The sequence below is a fragment of the Chaetura pelagica genome, unplaced genomic scaffold (assembly GCF_000747805.2).
Source record: "Chaetura pelagica isolate M959 unplaced genomic scaffold, ChaPel_1.0 scaffold170, whole genome shotgun sequence".
NCBI classification, from domain to species: domain Eukaryota; kingdom Metazoa; phylum Chordata; class Aves; order Apodiformes; family Apodidae; genus Chaetura; species Chaetura pelagica.
This window is the reverse complement of record NW_009952048.1, coordinates 1,794,420-1,809,317: the sequence shown is the minus strand read 5'-3', so window position 1 is coordinate 1,809,317 and position 14,898 is coordinate 1,794,420. Positions and strand designations below refer to the sequence as shown.

General features: G+C 36.7%; 1 protein-coding gene across 1 annotated transcript in view; it reads left to right on the top strand.

Annotated features, from left to right (window-relative positions):
* The window catches only part of BCKDHB (branched chain keto acid dehydrogenase E1, beta polypeptide), a 108,621-nt gene that overhangs the window by 30,218 nt on the left and 63,505 nt on the right, over nt 1-14,898 (top strand). The window contains exons 6-7 of the mRNA XM_010003082.1: nt 1,674-1,771; nt 5,978-6,088. Of these exons, the coding sequence (XP_010001384.1) occupies nt 1,674-1,771; nt 5,978-6,088 (209 nt within the window). The remainder of the gene's footprint in view (nt 1-1,673; nt 1,772-5,977; nt 6,089-14,898) is intronic.

Here is a 14,898-nt window from a genome sequence, read left to right as displayed (position 1 = left end):
AAACTATTACAGGAAGAGGCTGATATTTTAACACATTCAAATAACAGTTTTCAAAGAGAAGTGATTTTGTGCTATGTTTAGAAGAACCTTGTGTTTAAATTATTTTTTTCTTCTTTCTTCCGTGATTGAATGGACATGTCTCTTGAGTTATACTGAGAAAAAGAAGAATGATTTAGTTAATATGTATGTGTCCTCTGTCCCTGTTCAGGTGAAGTGAGGTATCTCTAATGTGAACGTAGGCAAACATGTTTTTAACTGTGATGGTGGTCAGACTCTGGAACAGGTTGCCAGAGAGGTTTTGAAGTCTCTGTCCATGAAAATATTCAAAACCCAACTGGATGTGGCCTTGATGAGGCTCTAGGTGACCTTGCTCAGGGGTGGGCTAGCTGATCTCCAGAGACTGCTTCCTAACTTAGCCATTCTGTGAAATTTGTAGCATTTAGATATTATTACTGGCAAAACCCCCCAATATTAAGAATTATCAAATATTAAAAATTATTTAAATCATCTTCTGTAACTAAAAAAATAATAATCATTACTTCATGTATTGAAAAGTTCTATTTATAACTTGTAAGCCAGGAAAAAAAACCTAGGTAATTCTACTGGTATTGAATCTGCCAGACCCATGAAGGAAAAATGCAAAGCAGTTAGTTTCTTCTGCTGGTATCACTAAGTAGGATTCTTAATCATAACTTCAAGAAACAATTTTGTTCAACTCAAGAACTATTTTATGAACTATGAAATATGTTAGCAAAAAGTAGAGTGCTTTCTTTATAAATTTGCTTCATGTATTTAGAAAGAGTTGCATAAGATTCTCCCCCCTATCACTCAAATTTGTTTAAGAAGTCTTATTTGACTTACTGGTGCATAGGCAAGTTCACCTTTAGATCAATGATGTCTTTTATCAGTATTAATCATTAAAACAGTTAATATATAGTGCATTAAAGCATTGATCCAAAACTAGCACAACTGACCTAATGTGTTTAAATCTGAAAACTAGTAAAAGTGTCTTAAGTTGTGTGGAACCACTTGCAGTATCTTACAGAAGACAAGATGCTTAATTTTTCTTTCTAATTGTGATGTAGTTTTGGTGAACAGATAACTTTTTTTCAAAGGAAGACTATTTAGACTATTTAGACTAATTTAAAGCTGCTGTAATCACAGGTTCTTGCTCACACTTTGTGTGTAGGTTCTGAAAAGCTTTTATCTGTATTTAGACATCAGACTGTGGAGCATCATTTTTGGCAGATACCAGGAGGGCACTAGCACAGCTTTTTCTTGTTTGAGTTTTAATGATGCTTATTAGAATACTACAGTGGTTACTTGGAATTTCCTATCAATTGTAGTAGTGTCTGTCTTTAAATCTGATGCTGATATTTTGATTGGGATACACCAGCATTTAATACTATATATACTGTGTATATGTTTATCTTATTTCTGTGGTATATAACAACATTCAAACACTACACTGAATGTGTTTTTAAGACTGTAATGAAAAATATTTTTAATTACACCTAAACCTTTGGAAAGAAGGCTAATACTCAGTGTTATTTTGGTCTGTTGTTTTAGGTTACATTGACATTGAAAAAAATTTTTTGTGTATAACTATGGGATAATATTGAATAGCAAAGGAATGGAATACTTACCTTTTCCCTGTGTTTTTATTTATTCAGTGGAGCAAGTTCCTGTGGAGCCCTATAACATTCCACTGTCTCAAGCTGAGGTGCTGCAGACGGGCAGTGATGTGACACTGGTTGCTTGGGGCACTCAGGTTGGTAAGGCTTTTACAAGCTGTTTGTCATCCAGCAGAGCCTAGGCCAAGAGTCAGGTGGTGTTCAAATAGTTTTTCATTGAGGCTGAAGTGCCAGATAATAAACTGTGTGCAGCTTCCATGACTATATTCTTGAATAAATGATTGCCAGTGTTTATGTTTATATGAAACCTGATTTTTATTATGTAAAATTGTACTTATTTTTGGTGGAAGCTGACTCTGGAAATGTGGAAGAGGTACTTGTGAAGGAGGTTAATGGTTTATCTGTAATTATGGAAGTGGTATATTTAAGAATGGAGCAGTGAGATGTAATTCTGAGGAAGGCAATGGGAAAGGAGAGTTCAACGTACTCTTCTGAAAGAAAAGTATAGATTTTTACGTCACAATTAAAAGAAGTTCAGTCTGGGGTTCTCTTGTACAGAGAGTTAAAATCCACTGAACATTTAATGCAAACAGAGATTGATACAGTTTTGATTCTAACAGTTATATAGAAAAGCAGTTCAAGAACATGATTGGACATTCCTTTCTTTCCCCCCCCAAATTAAGATGTGCAAATATTGAAAAATCTGGTAAGAAGATAAATACATTGTCCTGATTGAGGCAAGATAGCAGAGAAGATGTATGTGCACAAAACAATGTTTACTGTAACTAGTAAAAGGGCCTTAAAGATTAAACTAAGAAGACATAAATCAGGTTATATGAGTGTTAGGATATTGGGGTAACAAAACAAGAAGGTACCTTAACAATAAAATATACAAATAATAGCTAACTAGTCAGTAACTATTACACAAAGATTAATTGTTTGAATGCCAGCAACTTACTTATTGATAGGCCCTTGTCTTGGATCTAAAACAATTATTTAAAATAATACCTGCGTGTGATAACAATGATTGCAGTATTTTAAAAAGATCCTAAAGTTCTGAAGCTTCCAAAGATATGAACAAGAAGTCATGTATAGGGATTTGGTATTTCTTACCCTTTATTTGGTTTCAGTTGCGTGTCCCTTTCTCTCAGCCTCTTGAGGAGAAACCGCTGGAGCAGACATCTCTGCTGGAGGGGAGAAGGTCCAGCACACCTTCTAGGGAAAGTGTTCAGGACTCTCTATGATAAAAGATGGGACCAGGCTTTTATAGAATAAAGCGATTGGCTGCTGTCATTTAACTATTTAACCATACCTCCAAAATCCTCTATTGGAGAACAAAAAGAGAAACAAAGGAAAAACCAATAAATCCTTTTCCCTCATTAAACAAATTCTTTTGTTTATCTCTCTGTTCTTGTTTGGTTTCTGTTTTGCCAAGCTGGGCTCCATGTTTTTCCACACAGGAAACAGCCGGCAGCACAGACATCAACTTGGCCTTTGACTGGTAGTCTCAAGATTGTTACCAGTTCAGATTTTACTGTGCACTGTGCTTTCCATAGAAACTCTGCTAATCCAGGCTACGGGCAGTGTAGCTGAGAGATTGTGAAACTTGAGAGAGAAAGAGCAGTTGAATCACAAAGGGAAACTGAGACAGTGTCTTGCTGCATGCATGTTCATTATCAAGAGTTACAGAAAATGAATTTGAGTCTTTTTTGGAATTGCCAGAAAAATATTTTTATTGCCTTGAAGTTAGAATTAAGAAATTGCTGTTTTTCTGGCCTAATTGTGTCTGAGAAGCTTTTAGAATAGAGAGTGGTATAACTTTCATCATCAGAATATTGAATTAATTTCTGAGATTGTAGGGTTTTTTTTTCCTTTCCTTTTTGTTTGAAAGCTGTAATTTTTGGTGCTTTTCTGTGGTAGTTTCCTTGTCCTGAGACTACTTGATCTCCTTTACATCTATGGATATTCCTACTAGTCTTTGTTACTTTGCACTGACATTAAATTATGGACTCCTTCAATATCTTTACTTGTACTTATTTTTCCAGCAGAAAATGGTTTCTATAGTTCTTTGAACTATATAGTTCTCTTTTGAAAGTGCAAATTTTTGCACTAAGATAAATCTTATTATTCATCATATTCCCAAAAACTGAATTGAAAAAGTAATAACTTGAAATCTGGCTATGGAGATTTAATAACATCCTGAGTTTATTCAGTAGGCAGTATTGTAGAGAGAACTTGGAGTGACATCCTGCAAAAAAGCTATGTGCTTTGGAGCTTGGAAAGATTGTTAAGACAGGCAGTAATAGGACAGATGTGCAGCCCTTATCCAAATGTAAGAGCTAACCAAAGCACTGGTGTGCCTGTGTAATACAGCATGGGGACAGACAGTGCTGACGCAGTAAATCCAGCATGTTCTGGATGTGTCTTTGGCAGATCAAATATGTTGAGTGAGTTTGTGCTGAGGGTGTTTGCAGGCTGTGTACATACACGTGGAACTTCGTTGCTAAATGTGCAACCAAGCCGGAGTTTATTGTCAAAAAGCAAAGTGATTGCACGTGCTCACTGGTACTTCTGTGAATTTGGACACTGAGTAGTTGCTTGGCAGCTGCTGCTCTGGTGGGGTTGCCTGGTGCTTGCTTTCCTGGGTGGTTCTAATGAGGCATAGTAAAGGCTTTTACTTCCTCACCAGTTGTGCTCAGTGTTTTATGGCCATTAACTAATCCTCAAACACCTAGACTCAGAGAAACAGCAAAAACATCCATGTGTCATGTTGAAAATTCCCAAAACTTCTTATTACAGCCACTGGTGTATTGCAAATTTAAACAAAAACACTGCAAGCTGTATTTTATTTTTATTATTACAATTCTTGTACTGATTTACTTCTTAAAACAGTCCTATGTAGATGCATGTTTAAATCCTCAATAATCTTGTTTCAGCATAGATTTTTGGTCGATGTGGAATTTAATACTGCTGTTTGATCCTCAGGCAATTTACACTGCCTGACTATGTCCATATTCTTAAATTCTGTTGCTTTCCAGACCAAGATGACTTCATCTAAATTGCTTATTGGAGTCCTTAGCCTCCAACCCCTTATCTATGCCTAGAAGTTGATGGAGGTAATCTGCCTCAGTCCAAACCTGCATTATAAAACATTCTAACAATAAGGAAAACATCAGAGATTATTGACAACATCGTATCAAGAAATTCTTTTTTACCCTCATACCTCATGAGCAAATACTTTTTGCTGAGATATTCGTGGTGGGTAATCTGAGTTGTCATAACAGTTTTGTTATTTTTCGTGTTGGAGCATTTGTTTGGTTAAGTTTGTTTAAGGGAAGCCAATGCTTACATTTTGCTTGAAAGCATTATATAACATAATGCCAAGATACAGTTTTTAATGTATGTAATATTGCTTTATTTTTGGTTCATATCCTAACATACCTTATGAAAAAGATGCTAATTGATGTGGATTGTTTTACATCTTACATAAGCTGCATGCGTATGCTTACATATGCTGCAAGTACATTCCTCGGCTGGTGGGTAGTGAATAATCACAGAATCTTAGGGGTTGGAAGCAACCTTGAAAGATCATCTTGTCCAACCTCCTGCCAGAGCAGGTTCACCCAGAGCACATCACACAGGAATGTGTCCAGGCGGGTTTTGAATGTCTCCAGAGAAGGAAACTCCACAACCTCTCTGGGCAGCCTGTTCCAGTGCTCTGTAACTCTCACAGTAAAGAAGTTTTTTCTGATATTTATGTGGCCCATTGCCCCTTGTCCTATCACTGGACATCACTGAAAAAAGCCTGGCTCTGTCCTCCTGACACTCACCCTTAACGTATTTATAAACATTGATGAGGTTGCCCCTCAGTCTCCTCTTCTCCAAGCTAAAGAGACCCAGCTCCCTTAGCCTTTCCTCATAAGGGAGATGTTCCACTCCCTTCATCATTTTTGTGGATCCATATAATGTATAATCTGATTCAGTACAAGCTTTTTGCTAGAAGGAAATGCTTATTTTTTAGAAAAATGTTGATTATAATAATCAAACAATGCAACATTTGTAATTTTTGTATTACTCTGTATTTGAAGACAAGTGAATGGACATATTGGACATACTGTCATCTTAGTGCCAATGTGCTTTGATTGTGGAGGTCAGGATGTTTACAGGTAATTTTTTACCTGGTAATTACTATCTCTCCTAACTGTTCCTAAACTGCTTTGGAGATGATGGCTTGGTAATCTATTCCACTATGTTAAATCTCTGCTTGTATTCAATATGCATAATTTAGAACATCTTAAAACAAAATTAAATGTTTATGTGGTGATAATACACTGCCTTTTCAGGTGCATGTAATCAAAGAGGTGGCAGCACTGGCTCAAGAGAAGCTGGGTGTGTCCTGTGAAGTTATTGACCTGAGGACCATCTTACCCTGGGATACAGAGACCGTTTGCAAGGTATGGAAATGATAAGTTAATTTAAAACCACAGCAAACCAAAAACCTCCACTAATAACAATTTAAATAGAAATAATGGTGAAGTCATTCTTTTAAAGACGTAAATTTTTTGCTCTGTATTGTATATATTGTTTAGTATTTTTTGTTCTCTGTCATATATGAAGAATACATGCACTTTTTATGGACCAAACATTTGCTTTAGCGTTGGAAGAGAATTCTATTTCAGGGTTCTTTGCACTGAAGTAGAGGACAGGATTTAATCACACTTGGCCCTGAAAACTACTTTTCCATGATTTCTATTACCAGTGCTGTCTTTGGGTCTGAAAAGATCAATTTAATTTTTTTCCTGCTGTCTTACACCAAAACCTTTATCTAGTTTTGGGTCTGCAATAATGTGCGTTAGTTTTGTTTATCCATATTTCTATAAATTAATGATCTGATTTAAGGTGTATGAATTAATGCACTAGGAAGAAAAGGCAGCTTTTACTATTCACAGAGTATCTGCTTTGAAATTCACGGGTACTGTCCTTGTCTGCTGCTCTGTGGGAGTCTTTGATTTGTGAAGAATTTCTTTCAAAACATTGAGCAGATGAAACTGCAATTTGAATTGCCATGTACTGAGAAATCATGAAGAGGTAATTGTACTTACATATACCTTGGTCTACTTACCTTTTTTCTTCCTCCTATAATGCTTTTTCTTCAGCAGCTAATAGCTATTGGGAGTAAAGGGAAAGGGGGGAAGAGTATTTCCCAAAAGTCTTTGTAAATGTAAGTAAGAATTACCAGGTACACTTTTTAAAAAGACCATTTGGGAAACTAAAAAAAAACCCCACACCTCACCAAAAAACGGAAGGTTATTAAAGTGAAACTTTTTATCTGGAAAACTTGGTTTCCTTTTCACAGTTACTATCTAACTTCTTTCTTGTTGTCCTGAATTCAAAATTTTGTGTACATTATTTACAGAGCCTGTAATATTGTTTTCTTCTTAATTTTTCACTTACCTGTTTGATGAGGTACTGTTCATGTAAATACATGAATAAATTCTGCAAAATAAATGTTAGTATTACTGCTTTGGGAGCACTCTTAGAGGCAGGTCTTTTCCATAGCTACCTCATGAAACTTAGTCTGAAGTGTCTTCCATGAAACCATTTTTTATCAAGCTACTTGAGAACTGTGAGAGAAGAGCTGCTACCTGACTGCCATCCCATGGTACAAAAGCTGGTGAACTTGCTTTTGAAACTGCAAATGCTCTAGATTGTGCAAGTGTCTTTGTCTTTGCATTATGTACAGCATTAACAAACAGAGCATAGCCAAAAGTTTACCCCTCACTTTATGGTCAGGGCTCCCTTGATTTAAGCTTGGACAAGTTGTGTGGGTTAACAGGATGATTATTGCTTCTACTAGAGCCATGAGTTCCCTTAAACTGGCAAATCCACAGTCCTGCCAGACCATGGCTAACAGCTCATTGGGTCCTAATTCAGTTTCTGTACACTAGCTCATTTTATGCTGCTGATCAAATTGCTTTGAAACTTGAGAAATGTCTGCAGCTTAGTTAACTCAGGCCTAGTAACTGTAGTGTAGTCAGTGAAGAGGTGCACCTCTGCCTAGAAAGGGCAGAGCTTTAGTTGTACAATGTTTTGCAAATCTGTACTATAAAAATAGATATTGTGTGAAGATTTTGAGCTTATCTTCTATCCTGAACATGTTGTAAGGTAACTGTGGCATAAATAAAAAGATGGCACCGATAGATATGTTACTTTAAATTTGTTAATTGGTTTACGATTAAGAATTTGAGGTGAGTTATTTTGGGAGAAATACAGTGTGCATTGGCTAGGCAGATCAGCTATTTATTATAATAAATACCAAATAGTAAATGTTTTTAGCATTGCTCTTGGGTTAGTATGGTTGCAGGTTAACCAGCCTAATGCGAGAAATGTTAAATTGTCTTCTTCTGTAGATCTTGTCTGTTTTGCTCAGATGAAAATAATTAGTGGTTTGCATTTGGTACTATGCAAACATTGAAACGTCTGAATTTAATTTGCATTTTGGACAACTTTTAACTTAATTGCCAACATAAATAGAAATATGGAAGTGATAGATGAAGCTGCTTGCTGTAGCCTCACCCCAAGAGCCACTGTGCAGTGCAGTTGTTGCAGATGACAGTGGGTTTATTTCAGTTATTCTCTTCCTGAGATGCCAGTGTCAAGAACCAAGAGAAAGAGGTAGAAAAGTTGGCCATGCTGGAGAAAGTCCTTGGCTGTCATTCATCTGCTCAAGTCCTGTTTGCAGGTTCTTAATGGGCAATAGGATTGATTTTCCTCCAGTTTGGCCAATAAGCAAATCACCAGCTGTTAGAGGGCTGTACTTTGCCTCAGACTGTTTCTTATGAGACCTTCCATAAATCTTAGGACAAATTGTTGTTTTCCCTTACCTTACATGTACATTTGAAATATGTCTATCATCTCCTTGTCCGGTTGGACACAGAGGATGAGGATGGTGTGTGTGTTGCACTGCAACCTTCTGGTCCTCTGCAGGTGCTGAGATGCACGATCCTCTGCTGGTGGGAGTCTATGCTGCTTAGCAGAGAGTAGTAAATTTGGATTTTGGCATAAAACACATCCCTCAGTTTTACTGCTGAAAGTGGAGTCCTTTGCAATGAGTTATTTTAGTCCTTAGCCTGCTCCAGTCCTCAGTCCCTGCACACACAATGCTTCTCTTCACAACTTTCAGACCAACTTTAGCATACCTACTACAGTTCTCCAAGTTATGATTCTCCTGACTGCTGGCTCTTTCTAGAAAGCAGGGAGCCTTACTCCTTACAGCTTCTTGCAGGCTGTGTGATTTTTCCTAATCATGTGTCTAATGTTTGTGGTCCCTGTGGGTCAGTGTCACGAGGCTATAATAAAGAAATAGAATTTTACAGAAGTCATTTGCATTTGCCAGTCTAATATGTTTTACCCTGCAGGCATATTTTATTCTTATGCTTACCCAAGAAATGTTACATTTTTATATAGAAAGATTTCTGTGAATTTTCCTTGGTGTTTTTGTTTTTTTTTAAGACAAATTCAAGGAGCCTCCATGTTTGGTCCCAGGGAATGGGCAGGCCTCATAACCTTAATTTAATTGTTACTGCTTAGTAATGAAATAACTTTAATGCTGAAGATTTCAATACAGCTATTTGAAAATTAGATGCTTTAGTTTAACTGGAAATATATGCAACTTTAAGACTAATTTGACAACTGTGGTGTAGGCGTGAAGAAGGATGGTCTGTAATGGTTAGTGCTTTGGAGATGAACAATAATACATCAAAATTTTCACTGCAAATCTAACTGCTTAGCCTGCTTTTTGTAGCTGTTTCTGCATATCAAATTATGTCATAAAAATACATATTTCATAAAACTCTGAGAAGTTATACTTTACAGCTGCCACCAGGGGCCTCTTTTTAGCCAAGTTAAGCAGCTGCTTTGAGTTAGCACTGATCCTGTGAGCATGTTTATGAATATATATCTCTAAGTGGAACATAAATAATTAGAAATATGAAATATAGTGAACATAAAAATTGCTGTTTAATCTTGCTTATCTTTTCTTTGCATTTTTAAGATTTTGAGTTTGTGCTCAGTTTTGAAATAGGTTGGCATTTGTCGTCTGCCTGAGGATATAAGGGTGCACCTGCCTGGAGTGACTGCCCATGGGCTTTGAATGGAGCTCAGCAGTAATTGAAAGTTTCTCTTTGGTACAATTCCTGAGATGGGTAAACATGCAAACAGGATAGATTTTCCTTTTGTCAATCTTCAGATGTCAATGAATGTTGAAGTTTGAGCTTGTTACAGAAGTTCATAGAACTAGTCTAGAAAAAGGCTATCTCCTGAGGGTCATTCATCCCAGCTGTTCCAGCAGCCTATTTTGGAATGAGATAAATTGGCCTCTACAAATGTGTTGGTTTAAAAAAAAATTAGAAGTTAAGGGAGCCCTGATTAATGAGTGTAGTGTAAAGTCAGGTGAGCTAAATCACACCCTTATTCTGTAGCTGAAAGATGATTCCTGCTTCTCACATAACATAGGTACTTGGCCTGTTGAAAAAATTATCTGATAATTCTTTGCTAGAAGAAAAGCAAATAATCTGTTTGTGTATATTTGTATGAATATATATATTTTCCATTAGGCTTCATTACTATTTAACTTGTGAACATTTCTTGTGAAAGAGAGGTCATTCCATACATACAGGCAATAGATACTAATAGTCCCTTGCCCCTGAAAATCATTCTAGCCAGTTCCAGGATCTTCTAGAATTCCTAAAAATTAGTATACCTGCTCTGGACTAAGAGATATAATTGGTTTTAGAGGCTAATAACTTAAAATGACATACAGGAAATATTTTAAGTCACTTAAGTTAGTTTAGACCTGTATTTTATACTTTGCTGCTTCTCACAGAAATCCAGACAGATTAAAAAGTTAAAGCTGTATAAAATATATATTCCTTTATTGTCTATATTTAATCAGAATTTTAAATTCAGAACAAATTTCAAACAGCTGAAATTTGTGGCTTCTCTGCATTTATTTTGATATGCTCAGTGCTATGAAAGCTTGATGTGATGGCTCTTTTTAAGAGTTGTTATGTGCTTAGAAAACTAACTTCTGAAATTACTATTTTCCTGAACTTTATTAAGTGTTTGTACCAGAAAAACTTTCCTAAAACCCTTGACTTTTTGTTTTCTTTTAATGATGACAGGGTCATTTTCTGAGTTTATGCTTAGGTTTGAGCTAGTTAGTGTGCTTGTATGTCGTGATCACTTAAATTTGGACTGTGCTCTGCAAAGGATTCAGGTCACACTGGAAGTGTCAGTAGTTTAATTTGCCAGATAAATTTTGATGTCTTGGCACTGTAGAGCCTTTTAATAAAACACAGCATTCTGAAGATGAAGACCTTTTCCTTTTGAAAACTGACCTCTTCACAGGAGTGATCCCATTCCCACTTTTTTTCTCTCTTACTGCTGTCTAGTGCTTACTCTGAGATTTAGGGTAATAACAGCAATAGAATATGAGTAGGTTGATTTCCCAGTTTAGCCTATAATTTTATAACAGCATCACACCCCAGGGAGATGGAAGATTGGATTTGAAAACCTGTGTACTGACAAGACATGGAATCCAGGTCTTGCTCATCTTGAACATGTGAATGCCATCTTGAACACCATCTCTAATTGAAGAGCTGAGTACCTTTTGTCCCTAGGGCCATGACACTTGAAAGCACACTTAGTCTCTGAAGGATATAATTTGTTGTGGTGTGTTAGGCAGTGAATAATAAAGGGTTGTATGCATGGACAGTGTGTTCAGGTTCTGAGGCTTTCGTCATACCTTAGTTGAGAAACCTGGATCCACTGCAGATGAGTGTCCTGACTTTGTGTCGTTGGGATCTGCTTTTGTGCCCATCTCAGGCTGCTTTTTGCAGTCTCTATGTAACACTGCAGTGTGATGTGGTAAATGAGATATCTGGGTGGTTACATGTAATTATTTTAGGTTGTTGGCTTAAGCAAGTTCTTTAAACTCTTTTTTTTTGGTTTTTTTTTGTTTAAGGACATTTTTACTCAGTTACCTTAGCCACTTAATTTGGCCATATGGAAGATCTCAGTAGTGTCCTACAGCTGTCCCATTTTATAGATCCATTTCTAGAAGGAAGAAAAATTGTTTCATTTTTAATTCCTTTTTAATGATACAAGTTGGAGATTTCCATTATGCAGGTGGGAGCAAGCCTTTTGCAGGGCAAGTCCATCAGCAGTTTACTTTTATTGGGCATAGAAAAAATTTTATATACATTAAGGGACACTGATCTGTAATCTTTCTAAAGCCTTTCAGAAGAAAATAGAATAGATTGTATAACTTGTGTGTGCATAGAGCTCTAGTATAGTGCTTCTGAATGAGACATGATGCAGTTCTTCGTACTTTACGTCTAGAGAATTGAAAGTGAACCCAATATCAACTCCCAAGCTGTAGCTGAATAATATATGTAGCAGCTTAGAAAGTTATGTTGCTATATGTTAGAAAAGTGACACAAGTTTGTTTAAAGAGCATGTGCTGCCTTTGCTGATTCCTTAGGAAGCCTGTCAGTGAAGGCTGTCTCTAAATAGCTGAGCCTCTTGTCTAGATGTACATTCTCAAAACACCATGTCATTTCATGGACTAGTGAAAATTCTGGTAAGATTCTTGTTTACTTTGACAAACTTCACTGATTTCTGACTAAAGCTCTTCCTTTATTCCCCAGGGCTGGAGTATGGGTGATACAGTGGTTATGATTTAAAAAGAGAGAGCAGTTAGCTGTCCATACTGAGGATTGTTTTTTTGGTTTTTCTTCAGGGAGAGAATGCATTCCTTGTGCTTATTCTAACATCACCATCTTATTTCTGTGAGTTTAATTCATGTCTGAAAGAGCTCAGATCAGGAGTGTTCTCCCATCTTTATTCCTTCAACTGTAAACACAAATACATGAAATGGAAGTTCTGCTCAGCATACATTGCTGATAACAAAACCTCTTCCTTGACCATACTCTGCTGACTTCCCAGCTGTTGCATGTGCATGCAGATGTCTGCATCTAGGGCAGCAACAGCAAAGGTGTCAGTTCCTATCCAGTCAGGTAACACTTTTTCCTACTACTGAATTGATCAGCTTGGAAAGCAAAGCTATCACAGAGGGTGCTGCTCAAGGAACTAAAACATGAGATCTGTATGAAATATCTATAATTATTTTTACTTCATAACCTACAAAGCTGTTTAAAGGTACTTTTTCTCCCTCTTTGAAATTAAGTTTTCAGACAAAACTATCTCCCCCTTTTTTATACTTAACAGATTTGCTTGAAAACTTTGGAGAGACTAGGCTGTATGGATTTTTCTGTCTATGAACTTTTGGGTGATGTGGTATTGGTTAAAAAGCCGGTGGCACACTTCCCAGTGCTTCGCTGGTCACATTCAGGGTAAAATTCTGTGGTTCTAGTGTTTTTATATTGAAATGCATGTGTTACTGGAAGTGGGAAATCTAAGTCCGGATTAAGTACTCTTAAGGGGTTGTTCAAATTACTGTATTTCATTCACCCTGAATTGAACTGAACATGTTATTTGAAATTTAAATTGATTAGTGTCAATCTGCCATTTTCACTTTTGCAAGTGCAAATTTGCAAAAGCACATTTTTGTGCTTTTGTATTATTTAGAAAGCAAGTATTTGCTGCACATAATGATGATTTGCATTTATTACCTAATTGGTCATGTCCTAACTTTCTCTGAACTGTTGCTACTGTAGTGCAAAGAAATGCTGAGAATTCTTTCTTCTTTACTGAGTAATAAAAACAGTGTAAACTGAACTGCACTATAAGGGCTTGGGGGTTACTGTCAACCTGGGTAAGTGAGAATTTTGCAAAAAAAAAAAAAAAAGTGGTGTCCTTGCAGAAATGTAATTTGTGGATTGATGTTATTGACAACAGTAATTCTGAACTTGCTTCTTTAGAACACTTGTACTACAGCCAAGTGAAGGGGTGTATGTTCTCCTGGGCACTTGGCATTGCTTTGCTCAAATCCAGAACGCTCTTCTGTAGGAAAGGTTCTGCAGACCTCCCCATGGAGATCAATCTAAATGGTTGGCAGGCTGAAAAAACATCTGCCCTCTTCACTGGGAAGAGCAAATCTGAGTAAAAGAGAAAGCAGCCACAGTGAGAACCAGTGGGTAAAACAGCACTGAGAAGCAAATTAGAGCAAACTCTGTCCCTGTTTTTCATTGAGGCTATTTGATAGGAGCCACTTCTACAGTGTACTGGAACTTTTTCCTTAATGCACAGGGGACATGTTTGGCAGCTGTTATAATCAAAGTGATTGAATAAATGTCAGTAGTAGATCCTCGGTATCCTATATGTAATAGGCAACGTGTCCTGGCAGACCTATTGGTCCAGCAGCTTATTGTTCCCATTACTTTAAATTTCCTTCATCTAACTGGACTGTGAATAAAGGAAAATCAAGATCAGCAAGCCTGATGTGGGTTTTTTATACATTAACTGCACTCAGCAAGCATTGAACTGTACAATTGTAATGCAGGTATCCTGGGATCAGATTTATGTTTCTTGGCTATCTCTTCTTGATCTTTTGCCATTTTTTATGTTGCTCATTGGATTTCTTACTGAATAGATCTTGTACCTATAAAATATGATTAAAGTTGTGCCGCTTGCATGATGACAATTAACTTTGTCACTGTTTCCATAAGAAATTTGTCGCTTGGTCTTGTAGTTTCAGGTTGTTAGAGGATGCTGTGGGCTGTTGCTTGGCTTCCAGAAGTAGAAATCTGGAGCCATGCTTGCAGGCAGTCATTTTAAAGTTATGAGGCTATATAAAAATCATTTTAGAAACCACTTATTCACATCTTTTGCTTTTCTATATTTCAAGGAAGATTTGAATGGAAGCCTTGTTGTTTATTCCTGTGCATCTTGTTGTTTCCGGGATGTACCTCAGTGCTGAGGTGTGTGTATGTATTTATGTGTACGTGTATATATTTACACTTTTGTTTTCCCCTTTCTCTTTCCCAATATGAAAATAGTTATGAATCCTTAAATTCCTGTGTCTGATTTTCACATATGTGTTGATAAGTGGTACTTGAGAAAGAGGCTAATTATTAAAAACCTCAATTAAATAGACAAAATGCATTTTTGTTGTTTCTGTTAACATTGAGTTTAATGCTGATGATACAGTCCATGAATTCCTCATAAAACCTTTTCCTGTTTGCCCACAGTATGTGTTACAAGCTTCAAATTTAAGGAGACTTATCCAAATAACTGAGTAGCT